General features: G+C 35.9%; 1 protein-coding gene across 1 annotated transcript in view; it reads left to right on the plus strand.

The window, feature by feature from the left end:
- Positions 1-14466, plus strand: part of DNAH14 (dynein axonemal heavy chain 14) — a 230549-nt gene that overhangs the window by 170515 nt on the left and 45568 nt on the right. The window contains 6 exon segments of the mRNA XM_087718645.1: positions 2652-2867; positions 3132-3362; positions 9537-9658; positions 11201-11445; positions 12985-13416; positions 13449-13706. Of these exon segments, the coding sequence (XP_087574771.1) occupies positions 2652-2867; positions 3132-3362; positions 9537-9658; positions 11201-11445; positions 12985-13416; positions 13449-13706 (1504 nt within the window).

The following is a 14466-nucleotide window of genomic DNA, read 5'->3' on the forward strand; positions in this document are numbered from 1 at the left end:
CCTGCTGGCAGGCTAACTAATGAGGTGACTCGGAGAAGCTGGAGGGGAGCCGATCGGAGCCCTCCAAAAGAAAGAGGCTGAGGGAAAGAGCATGTACTACAGCATGCATCCCTCCTCCCATGGTCTCCTCAGTTCTTGCTTGTGCACCCCCTCCCCAGTCTAGCTTGATTGCAGGTGGAGCCACATTGCCTTTTACAAGGCTGCTGTCAGTGAAGCTGGGTACCGGTGAGGACTGGCTTTTTGCATAGCTTTGTGCAGCTGTTGGGGAGGGAGGAATGGCTTCCACTCCAGGCCCAATCTATTCCCCCTCCTGACAACTGGACAAGGCAGGGGTGGGTTTGTGCCCGAAAATTTTTTTCCATGAAGATTGTTCTGCACATACACAGAAGAATCTTCATTAAAGAAAATAAAGATAGCGGTGCCCAGTATAGAGCCAAACCAGTCCAAATAGGTAGGAACTCACCTTTGGTTATATTTTATATACAATTGTGATTTTCCTCACTATTCTTATCTGAGATTCCTATGTAACCAATGTACTGCTAATTTGAAAACAAATACATTTCAGCCTGTCTTCATTAATGATATAGCACCCATTTGGTAGCTGGGTGATGTTATGAGTTATTATTCAGGCATGATGTTTCACATACACTATATACTGATAATGTCTGACCTAGTAGGAATTTACCAAATAAATAGTCATGAGGTTGTGACAACGGCTTAATAACAACACAAGAAAGTGATGTGTTTTTCAAGTATCCAGTTTTAATGCCCTTGTAGTTATAGTTGGTGCTACTATACTCAGAATAATTTCTATAGTACTATGGTCATTGTGCATCAGGGGAAAAAACAGAGACAGAAAAATACGCAAAAAAATAATATCTAAAGTCCCTTCTTTATTTCCCTGTGAAGAAAGTCTAAAAAAGGGGCACATAATAGAGATATAATAGAATTATACATGGCATGGGAAAAGTTCACTCATTATACTAGAACAGAAAATATTCAATGATTTAGTGTGGTAAGAGGTTTCAGAGAGAACTACTTTCAATTCAGAATAGAGCTGGAAGACACTTTGGGGATCTCTAGTCAAAGACTCTATATCTGTGATGGTGAACCTATGGCACGTGTGCCACAGGTGGCACACAGAGCCATATTTAGTGGCACGCCAGCCGTCAGCTCTGGTGTGCATATTTTTTGCCCTTCCAGAGGGCCAGGGGATGCCGTTTTCAGGCCCAGGCTTCAGGAAAGCCTCCGGAGGCTGGGAAGGGTGAAAAACAGCCCCAACGGCCCAACTGGGAGTTCAGAAACGATCCATTACCAGCTTCCAGAGAGCCTCGAGGGGACAGGGGAGGCCATTTTTGCCATCCCCAGGCTTCAGGAAAGCCTCCAGAGCCGGGGGAGAGGTTCTGTGCTCATGCACGGGGGGGTCGCGCACACATGGGCAGGTTCTGTCTTTGATTGGTTTCTGTCCATTGCTTCTTGTCCTGCCCTCTGGTGCTTTGGAAAACAAGTTGATCCCCTCTTCTTTTTGGCAGCCCCTCAGATATTGGAATTCTATCATCATGTCACCCCTAGTCCTTCTTTTCTCTAGATTAACCATACCCAGATCCTGCAATCATTCTTCATATATTTTAGTCTCCAGGCCTTTAATCACTTTAGTTGCTCTTCTCTTCTTTTTCTAAAGTCTGAACTTCTTTTTTTTGTCATGTGGTGACTAAAACTGAATGCAATATTCCAACGTGGTCTTACTAAGGTTTTATAAAGTGGTATTAATACATTGGATTTTGATTCATAAAGCATTGTAGAACTTGCTATGGCAAGAGTACTGATGGACATCAAATTGGATAGTTTTGAAAGAGTATGGTCACACTCATGGTGAATAAGTATTGCATATTGTAGCTACTTATTATGATGGCTACTTACTATTTTTCACTAGTAAAGGAATACCAGTGATCAGCAAATTGGTGTACTGCTTTTGAGCTCCTATTCACATCTAGTTCAGTAATAGTTTCCTCTTATTTTTGCTACCAGTTCGGAACCAGGAGCATGCAAGTGTGTGTGCTTGCTTCACTTGCACGTGGTGGGTCATTGTGATGACCTCTGGGTGTGTGGGTGGAGCCTCCTGCAGCCGCCATTACCAGTTCACCCAAACCAGGGCAAACTGGCAGAATACCTCCTCTGATCTCGTTGGAAGCCTTATAATCTTCTAATTGATATTTGGTTTGTATGGTGGATGAGATTTGGTTACCAGAACAGGCAAAGGAGGACATGGAATATTGGTAGTGATGACAATGATATTGTTGGGAGGATAAAATGTGTTACTGTTAGCCTCAGATACTAGGAAAATAAAATAAGCCCATTTTTTAAATAATAGAATGGAATTCCTTTAGAATAATTGGATGACTTTTAGAAGTTAATAGTCTGGTTTTCTTTGTTTCTGCTTTCCATTAATGTTTTCTTGATTAGATAGGGTAAGAATGCACTGTCTCACAACATTTCTGAACCTACTTATGGCACTTTCAGGAGTGGGCAACACAAAACTCCTGACTTTTGACTTCTCATTTAATTATGAGTTCTATACCATATAAGTTAAGCAAACTAGGAAGACTAATATTCAAATTTATGATACATAGCTATGTATTTTTCTTCCTTAGGAACGCTGGAAAGAATCTGTTAATAACCTCGATCAAAGATTGCAAGGAATTGTAGGTGATGTCCTTATATCAGCAGCTTGTATTGTCTACAGTGGAATTTTATCAGCGGGGTATCGTCAACAGCTAGTTGATGACAGTTTGAAACTCTGCAGTGATAACAATATTTTGGTCTCTCCAAATTACTCATTGGTTAACTGCATGACAGAAAAGAATGAGGTAGCAACACAGAGAAAAAATAAGAATGAAATTGTTTTATTTATAATTTTATCTAAAACTGTTCTCAAATTTAACATTTCTTTCTCAGATTACACTTTCTATCAGTTAAAAAAATTAATAAATAATTGTAATATTTATTAGAATTTCTTTGAGAAAATATATTTTATGATTTACAGAATTGTTCATTATTTCCATAATTAGTGAATAGGGGGAGAGGGGTGAATATCATAGGCAAGATTATAAATCTATAAAATCATTTTATAGGTCCGCAGATGGCAAAATGCAGGCTTGCCACATGATCAATACACCACAGAAAATGCAATACTTGTTAAACATGGACAACGGTGGCCTTTACTAATTGATCCAGAAAGGCAAGCTTACAAATGGATATGTCAAATGGAAGGCAGCAAATTGCGACAAACCAATGCTTCAGATGCCAAATACTTAATAACAATTGAATATGCTTTACAGTTTGGTGAATCAGTCCTTCTGCAGGTAATTCAACTTTAACAGACAGCACATCCAACATACAAATGAAGAAAAATGTAATGCAATCAGTGCAAAAGATGAGCACCTACACTATAACATAAGAGGTTTTGAAGAACTACAATTCCCTATTTACTATTAAAAGACTTTTTTTAAAAAATAGACAGGCCTTATTTTACTAATTATTATTGGAGATAAATTAAAAGTTAGAATTATGAAAACTATTAAACTCCAGGCTTCAAAGTGGTATAGGCAAGATCCTTCTTTCCAGGGTACTTTCCAGAATTCTTTCCTCCTTTCCAGGGTTCTTTCCAGGAAAGAATATATATTTGTTTAACGAATTTATAAGGCTGCCCATTTATCAAAAGGAACTCTGGATAACAACAAAAATAAAAACATAATATAATTATTTTTTTAAAAGCAAGAGACAGAGACAAAGAAAGTTAGGTTCTGGTAAAATTCATAACCATAAATCAACCACACTATGCCAGCTCCATTAATATCTTGGTCTCAGTCAACAGGATGAAAGCTACGTCTTCACTGCTTTCCTGAAAGAATAGAATAGAATAGAATAGAATTCTTTATTGGTCAAGTTTGATTGAACACACAACGAATTTGTTTTCAATACATAAGCTCTGAGTGTACATAAAAGCTATGAGTGATAAATCTTGATCATAGTCATCATAAAATCATCATAAATCATAAGATACAACACTTAATGATAGTCATAGGATACTAAATAAACAATATAAATCATTCTAGGAAACTAAATAAACAAAATAAATTGTAAAGATACAAGCAACAAACTTATAAGTAGAAAAGGAGATAGGTAATAGGAAAGATGAGAAGAATAATACAGTCTTACTAAATAGTTTGACAATGTTGTGGGAATTAGCAGAGTGATGGAATGGGGGGGGGGGGGAATTGTCCTTATGTGTAGTTGTTCTGATGTGCAATGCCCTATAGTATCATTTTGAGGGTAGAAATTGAAACAATTTATGTCCAGAATGTGAGGAGTCTGTAGATATTTTCACAGCTCTCTTTTTGATTCATGCAATATACAGAACCTCAATGGAAGGGAGGTTGGCAGCAATTGTTTTTTCTGCAGTTCTAATTATCTGTTGAAGTCTGTGCGTGTCTTGTTTGGTTGCAGAGCCAAAGCAGACAGTTATAGAGGTGCAGATGAGAGACTCAATAATTCCTCTGTAGAACTCTTAAGCTTTCCGAATTGTTGTAGAAAGCACATTGTTTGTTGTGCTTTTTTTGATGACATTTTTGATGTTAGAGGTCCATTTTAAGTCTTGAGATATTATAGAACCTAGAAACTTGAAGATCTCAGATCTGCTGTTGATACTATGTTGTCTAGTATTGTAAGAGATGATCGTATAGGAGGGTTTTTCCTAAAGTCTACCATCATTTCTATGGTTTTGAGTGTGCTTAGTTCACGATTGTTCCGGTCGTAGCACTGCTAGTTGTTCAATCTCCCATCTGTATGCAGATTCATCATTGTCTTGAATGAGACCAATCACTATTGTATCATCTGCAAACTTCAGTACTTTAATAGAGGGATCTTTTGAGATGCAGTCATTGGTATAGAGAGAGAAGAGGAGAAAGCACACACACACACCGGGGGGGGGGCTGTGATAATTGTACATGTATCTGATGTGATTTTGCCTAGCTTCATCTGCTGCTTCCTGTCTGTTAGAAAGCTTATGATCCACTTACAAGTGTGGTCAGGCAGTGCTAGCTGTTTTAATTTAGTTAGAAGAATATCTGTAATGATGATATTGAATGCCGAGCTGAAGTCTACAGAGAGGACCCTTGCATAGGTCTTTGGAGATACAAGATGTTGTAGGCTGTAGCGCAGAGCAATATTAATAGCATCATCTGCCGATCTATTTGCTTGGTAGGCAAACTGCAACGGGTCTCACAATGGATCCGTGATGGTTTTCAGGTGGGCAAGCACTACCCTTTCAAAGGTTTTCATAAATATGGATATCAGAGCAACCGGTCTGAAGTCCTTCAGTTCTTTGATGGAGAGTTATAGCAATAGCAATAGCAGTAGACTTATATACCGCTTCATAGGCCTTTCAGGCCTCTCTAAGCGGTTTACAGAGAGTCAGCATATTGCCCCCAACAATCTGGGTCCTCAGAGTTTCTTCAGCATTGGGAAGATAGCAGAGTGTTTGAAGCAAGAAGGAACATAGCAATCTCTAGTGATTTATTAAAAATGTAGGTGAAGATGGGGGCCAGTTGATCAGCACAATGTTTTAAGTAAGAAGGAGTTATCTTGTCTGGGCCTGGTAGTTTTCCTGGCTTTTGTCTGTGGAATAGACCTTGCACATCATTTTCTGTAATCACCAGAGGTGGGGGGCCCAAAGGGATGGGGTCAGTTGTAGGATCGGTCTCCTCTGAATCATGAAGTAGAAATATACAACTAAGTATGATATACTCTAGAGCAAGACCTTTCTTTCCCTACCACTAACAAGTGGGCATTGGCAGAAAGAACGGCTGAAGAACTGAATCTCTACACCATCCTCCATAGCTAACCCAAAAGAAAATCATGATCAACAGCATCTTAGGAAAGTCAGGATTAATACATTATCCTCATCCTAAGGTGCGGATACTCGTCAATGGTATCTTAGTATGATATCCTGATCTGAAGCTGACTCTAATGGATCCAGATAATCTGCTGCCTTCAAAAGTCTTTCAAGTTATAGAAATACAATTTACTAAATAATCTTCCTCAAAAAAGAAAGATCAGAGATTAGACCCACATAGCCAAAGTTTAATTCTGAGCAATTCCAAATCTGACAGATGCTTCATGTAATCCTCACAGTAGCTCTGCAAAGGTTCTTGTAACCCCCCTCTATACAAACATAATGAGGTCCAATACATTCTAACAATTATTGATTGTAGTATAAGTTTAAGGTCCAGTGACACTCCAGGTATAGAAGTTAAGGCAATCTCCCATTGTCTAGGCAATATAGAAACCTCTAATTCTTTATTCCATTCATCCCTTACTATCTGCATATTAAATTGACTTACTGACAACAAACATTTATAGGAACTAATATATTTTTTTTAGTTTTAAAAGATTTAAGCAGTTTTTCTAGCAACCTGGGTGTCTCAGAAGCAATGCAAACAATGTTGTTAGCAAATGTTGTAACTATAAATATTGCCAATGAATTATATTTGATAGATATTTGTCTCTTAGTACAGCATATGTTAAAAATTCATCCTCATCATCTTATCAATTGATCCAAAATCAATGTCCCCACTTTCACCCAATTTTTCCAAACCACCATCTTTCCCCCAATTTTTAATGTTGGATTTTTCCATAAAATCAATTTAGCATGGGGGAAAGTATTAAAAAAAATTTAGATTTTAAATTCCATGGCTTTTTAATTGCTATAAATATTTAGGAGATATTAGAGCTCTATTATATTCAGATCTTAATATTGTCCATCCTATTAAAGGTGCTATAAATGTATATTCCAAAGTTGTCCAAATCAGAAAATTAACATCAACTGTTGGTTTTCAGTATTTAATGCTTGACAATAGGCAAGCATGATGATAAAGCTCAGATTTGGAAAACCAAGTCCTACCTCTGAATGAGGGATCCTTAGTACAGATTGATTTTTTAAACATAGGATTAATTTTCAGCAATTTGCCTGAATTTCCTGACATATCTTAGTCTATTCAGCTGGGGACTTCTCCAAGAAACTTTTCCTTCAGTCGAGCAACAGGAAAATAGAAAAGAGTGAAGAACATACCTTATACAAATCCTAAAATACAGGGGATAGTTGTGCAACAAAGCAATTTCACACTTAAGGAATGCTTCAGTGAAAAATTAAGTTTTTAAATGATATAGCCAAATCTTTACATAGAGCTACTTCCCCTAGGAAAAGGGGAAGCAAGAAAATTAAATCACAGAATTAAAACTAAAAATTTAAATGTTGATCTCACTAAACTGTTTCTATATTGTCTCCTTGAATAAAATCTTGGATTTTAGAACACTCATTGCAAACAGAATGGTTAGGAGAGACTGCATCTAGCTTTTTGCTATGATGTAGTATGGACAGTCTTGATTCTTCTTCTCCTCGTATTGGACATTAACTTCATGGTTCTGTACAGGGCGGGGCATAACCTTTTCCTAGGGGGTCACAGCAACACTTGTAATAACAACACAAATAATTCATACACCATTCGAAAGCCCATCAAAAACTGAGTTTATTGACACGATTTAATAGTCAGTATGACCACCATTAGCCCTTCGAACAGCATTCAAACGAGGTGGATAAGAACACAACAAATCTTCAAACAGTTCCGTTCGATTTTCCAGATTTTTCAACACAGTTTCCAAATTCATTCTCAAAGTTTCAACCGAATATCGATTTTGACCTTGCTCCTGAATCATCAGTGCTTCCACTTCATCCTTAATTATGGCCCCAATGTTCTCTGCCGGATTGAGATCTGGCGAATTTCCCGGCCAGACGTCATTGCCCCAAAATTCGACATTGTTTTCCTTTAACAATTGCTGAGTCGCATTTGCACGCATGCAAGGAGCTTTGTCATGAAGAAAAACAGCCTCACCAACCACCAAGACATTGTCTGGATCACTGAGAAATGGAATGACATTCTCCAATAAAATTTTCTCACGGAAATAACTGCCATCCCAGGATTCCCCTTTATCCTTCAAAACCCAATGCAGTTTCTTGGCTGTGAAAATGACGAAAATCCCGATGCAAGTCGGATTGCGAACGATTTGTCGATATCGTTCATGTTTGGCGATGTCGTCGACGTCTTTAGCCCAAATTCGATCGTTCTGGAAATTCGGTTTTCGAATGGCATAAACGAAGAATTCGTCAGATGGCGCCAAATGAAGAAAATCTTCCTCGATCCATTCAGACAACCAATCGCACAACCAAAGCCGATCTTGAACGTGTGTTTGAGTTTTCAATGGTTTGCAAATGACGTGGAATGGCTTCAAACCTTCTCGTTCTCGATATCGGCCGATTGTCCTTTGATCAACTCGTTTTCCACGAATTTGAAGGATTTCTTGGGCCACTTTTCGGTTTCCTTTTCGTTGTTTGCGACTGCCAGTTGCAATGATGGCTTTGCTTTCTTGGGACAGTTGCAGAGGACGCCCTTCTCCAAATTTTGTGAAACGTTCTTGGGCTGTTTTGTTCCAATTATCAGTAACCCAATCCGGATGACGTTTCAATTTGTTTGCAATCCATTTTCGATTGATAAACGTCGCTCCAGCATCGCGAGCCTCTCGAAAGGCAATGCATTTTATTCTGTCAATGATCCTTTGTTCTTCCGAATTGAATTTTCCAGCCATTCTTAAAGCAAATTTAACATTTAATAGCTCATTCAATTCAGTTTTTTATGGGCTTTAAAATGAGGTGTCGCGGAAGTTGTAAACTGCTGTCGATCTTGCTGTGACCCCCTAGGAAAAGGTTATGCCCCGCCCTGTATAATGTAGTTTTAAGTGAAATCCTGATATCTTTTAGTTATTATTTGGATAATCAAATAAAACACTCCAACTCTAATAATGCAAGACAAGTTATCAAATCAGAAAATTAATTTATCATTGACATCACTTCCCTATCAATGTAATAGTTGAATAATAAAAACATTTCTAGTTTTCAGCTAAAGGCATTAAGAACTAATCTGGCTAGTGGTTAAGAGGTTAGACTCGAAATGGAGAATTAGATTTTAGTTCTGGTCCTGTTTTCAACTTTTATTTTCAAGTTGTAGTCCTCCTTAGGTACAAAAACCCAGCAGAGTTATTTTAGGCAAGTCACTCTCGTCCTCATGTTTGAAAATGTTGCCCCAAAATCCACATGTTCTATGTACCTGGCAAAAGCTAAGGAGGCTGGTTTGAAAGTATACCAACTTGCGTATAGACATCATTGAAGAATTGCATGAGAAAGACAAAGTGAGTAATAAAATATGAATTCTTGTTCATTCATGCTTCTTATATTGTGATCAATTTATAATGTTTTGTGCATTGTTAAGCTGTAGCAATACATTAGTGTTCCTCACTCGAAGCAATTTCTTCATCAAAAAAGAGCAAAGCATAGAGTATCTTAATTACTGTAGGAAGTGCATTTTCCAAAGAACAGGAAAGTTACTTACTGTATGTAATATTGATTACAGTCTTGTGTTTTTTAGGATTTTCCTGAAACATTGGATTCAAATATAAAATCAATCTTAAGCAAGGATATCTACAAAAAAGGAGGACAAGAATTCATTAGAATAGCAGATTCTGAAATTCAGTACAATTCAGACTTTCGGTAATTGCTTGTATAAGTTGAATAACTTTAAGCCTGCATTTTATGTTCAACCTAATAAAAATTTGTACTTTGAAAGAAAGAAAAAGACTTCTAAATATTCCCAAGTCATGGGATATATTCAAACATTTGTTGGAGTTTATTCATGTGGATTATTTGCAAGCAAATTCCCAATAAGGGAATATAATGGCCACTAAGTAAAAATTATATTACTGCACTAATATTTGCACTATTATGACCAGAAATGCCTTGACCAGATTTTACTACTTTTTGAGGAATGTTATTATTTGAAAATTGTCTACTGCTAGATTAAAATTATTTTAAAAACAGTATCAAAGTATATAAAACCATGTGCACCACAGAAACCCATAATGAATTATGCACTATAAAATCCAGTGCAGTTCACAAGCAACAGAGCTACTAAAACTATCTAGCACCTTGGATTCTAGGAGAAAAGATGCTTCAGAGCATATGTGTATGCATGCATAGCATCAGTCAGTAGCTCTTTATACCTAATGCATATTTTCCCATGATTATGCATTTTATTATTATTTATGTGATTATGTTACAGAAGAAAATGAATCTGGGAAAAGATTCAGCTATTTTAAGGGGTTAACAATCAATACTGTGTGAGCACTCCTGTACATTCCAAAGCACTTTTCTCTTCAGGCATCTAATAGCTACTTCAGTGGCCACTCATAGATTACTTCTCCCGTGAGAGTCATACTGCTGTGTTAGAACTAAGTATCAGTTGAGGATCATTAGATCATCTGAGCATACTTACCTGGGAATATTTGGCTCTAGTGCTTGCCTCTCCCTTTTATATTGAGTAATATAAAAATACAAAAGGGGTATTTTTCTTTACAATTAAACATAGGTTTATCAAATTTTGTGTTACTTTTGTCCTCTAAAATTGAAAGCATACAGGATTTTTAGTCTGTCCAAAAATAGCAGGGTGAAAAAGAAACCTGTCCTTTCTTTGCAGCCCACAATTCATTTGTCCTCTATTCTTCTTCCAATAGAGAAGAAGTTAGAGAAAGTGTGGAAACTGATTCCACATCCCATATTCTCAAAAGTATATGCTTTAATTCTGTCCTGTTTTATAACAGGGCATATGAATATCTAATTAGTCAATAATTAATCAGTGAGGCAGAATGATCATGGGACTAGAAAATAAACATGAGGAGACGAGACATACAAAATGTACAGAATAAAAAGAAGAAACCAAGTAGGAAAGTGCCTGAAAAAATATTATTCAGAACACAGCCTAATTATTTCATCCAAGAATGTGTAAAATAATTGCTATGACTGAGAAAAAAGCAGATTGCAAATGCAATGTAAGAAAAATATTAGATAATTATTTTTACCTTGTTAGAAGTTCCTATTATTATATAAATTTATATTAGAGATACTTTAATTTAGACTTCTGTACACAGTCATAGTTTTTCCATTTTATACATTCAAAAAATCCCGTGCAGAGGATTTTTTCCTAATGGATATGAGTTATAATAAATGAGTTATAATAAATATTTGTGATTATTTCAGATTATACCTGACAACGCAGAAACCCAATCCTCATTTTCTGCCAGAAACATGCAATATTGTTACAATGATAAACTTCATTTTAACATTCCATGGTTTGCAAAATCAGCTTTTATCTGCAGTTGTAAATAAGGAAAAACCTGAACTTGAAAAACAGTACTGCAAGTTGATGGAAAGCATATCAATTGATCTGGTAACACTACATGAATATGAACAAAGATCTCTTCAACTTTTGCAAAAAACAACTGGTAAATAAAATTTTGAAAAACTTTGTATATTTTATATCATTTTGCAGAAAGTATAAAATGTTATTAAATAGAATTCAAAGGCCAAAAAACATTTTTAATGTTTCATTATCTGTATACAAATGCATATAATCTTCATTTGAATAGTAGAAGTATAAAAGCTAATACTTCCCAACTCACATGTTCTTCAACTAATATTAACATAATTCTGCATCATACTAATTATAATTGAAGGACACCTTCTTACAATCATTTTCATTGCAATATTATGATTATCCCCAAATGCCTTCCTATAATTCTCTACAGTTTCTGTTATATAAATAATAATGAGTTAACATTGGTAAGTGGAATTTCCATGGCTAAGCAATGGAGTTGTAAAGCATGTAACTACGTCATTTAGGGCTGGCAAACCTGAATTTCTGATTGCCATCCTTAAGCGAGGGTCACTGTAGTTGCTGTATCAATGAGATGAATGGCATAGAAATTGAATAAATAAATAACCACACGTCATTAAGCAAGGACTTCCTCACACTTTCCTGCAGGCTTCCAACAAGCAAAATCCCAGGGTCCAGAAGGGTGCACAAGGAACTGGCATTGCATGAGCATGGCATGTCTTACGAGAGCTGCTGCAGGGTTTGGGAGGATGCAACAGGGCACATGAAGGGCTGGTGTGGCATGACCACATGTAATGGTATGTGGGAAAGACCTTGAGAGACAGGACAAAGAATTGTTGCTTAAAGTACATTCAGATAAGGAAGGACATAGCCCACAGCAAGGATGTATGTAAAGCAATAGATTCAGAAGATATCCTCTCTTAACTTCTTGTACTGTAAAGGAGATGACAAAGGATCTGTACTTTTAGACTGATGCCAGTCTTCCCAGGTAGACAAGAAAGAAAACATGACCAAGAGAACTAATTCTACTTTATTAAATGGCTATACTAACACAATCATAGAAGTCTGAAATACAGTCCAAGAAGAATTTATTATATACCTTGATACAGTATAACTAGTATTCTTATAGAAAAAGATACACATAGAATGAACTGGAATCTTGTATTTAAAAATATAGACAGGGATAGTTCTCATTATCTTACACTTCAGGGTGTCCCTTTATATATTACTTATATATCTCTTCCAAACATGAAATGAAACATGCAGTTCTGACACTGTTCATATTTTCCCTGGAACTCCAAATAATACTTGTTGGTCATAGTCCCCCCCCAACAAGAGACACCTCCATAAGTAAAAATATGTGTTTTTGACCAGGCAGGTATAATGTGAGCCCACGAAAAGGTGCAGCCTTTTAAAAATAGTTCCAACAACTGCAGCAAGGTTTCATTTTTTCCCTAGCACCTTTTCAGATCCAAAAAGCTATATAGTTCTAGTAATGTCACATAAAACTGTATTTTACTAGCTTCATAACTTCGTTAACAAGATCTCCTTGTTATACTGCTTTCTGGTATGTAAAGTGAATATTTAATTTTGAAAATATAATTATTTAATTTATTCTATTCTACAATTCAATTACACTTTTTTACAGGGCACCTTTTAGATGACCAAGATCTCATTGAAAATTTGCAGCAAACAAAAATTACCTCATCAGAGATTTTTCAGCGTGTAGCAGATTCAGCAGCAACAGAAGTCACCATAGAAGGATTGCGTAAAGCGTATATTCCTATAGCAACTCGTGGTGCTGTGCTCTATTTTGTAATATCAGATCTTATACACATCAACCATGTCTATCAGTTTTCACTGAACTGGTTTCATAAGATCTTTGTAGACTCTATAGATAATGTGAAGAAAAGGGAAATTTCTCTCAGTGATGATCTTTCAAGTACAAAAATAAGTGAATATAAGGTGCAAAGCAAAGAAACAATAACGGAAAGTGAAACTGAGATAGATCACTTCAAAATACATATTAATGATATAATTGAGACACTAACATATCATGTCTACGAGGTACTTAAATATTATAATGCATAAATTATTTTCGGCTAATAGGACTTAGATGTGTATTTGGCAAATGTGGCAATGTTAATGTGTTATATGTATTTTTTATTTTGCAGACAGTTTCTTCAGCTTTGTTCAATAAAAATAAGCTATGCTTTGCTTTCCTACTGTGCACCGCAATCATGAAAAATAATTGTGGTGAAAATGTATTCACAAATAAGCTTGGATTTATATCAGAGAATGAGTGGAATTTCTTCCTGTACTCTCGGATGATAGCAAACATTAAGCAACCATCAATCTCTGACTCTGCTGGTAAACAAAAAATATTCATATTTTCAGTAAAGAAATGTGTAAAGATAATAGTGTGCTCTCAGGAATTGATTTCATCATCCTTGAATAAATATGTAACATACATGTAAAATGATAGTAAGAATTGATCATAGAAAACTATAAGTAATCAACATACCATATTTCAATTGAGCTAAGCAATTACTTTTAGATTTTATAATGCTATCCCTGAATTTTTTGTGAACTATTATGGGTTGAAAATTGTCAAAATAATGAAACATGAATACTGAGAAAAATTAATGAAAAATTAATCAAAGCTTTATTTGTTTTTTTCTAATGTTATGGGCATTGATTAATGGTATAATTTTCTAAGTATAAGGATTTGTGTATCTATTGTGTATGTGTGCATATGTGTGTGCTTTATAAGTGTGAAAAATGGTCATAAGTAACTTTTTTCAGTGCTGTTACAACTTTGAACAGTCACTGAAATATTGTAAGTTGTGAACTACCTGTACTATGTCACGTGACTTAAGATAAGAGAAAATGGAACAATTAAATGAATAATAAATGTTTATTTTTTCCCTTTTTTTCCCTGACATTTCTCAGATCAGATATCTATTCCTACAGATGTTTCTTCCAAAACATAAGTAGATATTTGCTTATTTAGCTCTTCTAGCCAAACCCATGCCATCAGACAACAGGGACTTGTATAAATTCCTTTTCTCTTAGCCTTAATTATGTTGTTTTCCTTCAGTTGCTTTATTATTTCCTTATCTATTTTAAC

Source organism: Thamnophis sirtalis, unplaced genomic scaffold (genome assembly GCF_051295495.1).
Source record: "Thamnophis sirtalis isolate CommonGarterSnake01/CBP01778 unplaced genomic scaffold, rThaSir2_p1.2 scaffold_6, whole genome shotgun sequence".
NCBI classification, from domain to species: Eukaryota; Metazoa; Chordata; class Lepidosauria; order Squamata; family Natricidae; genus Thamnophis; species Thamnophis sirtalis.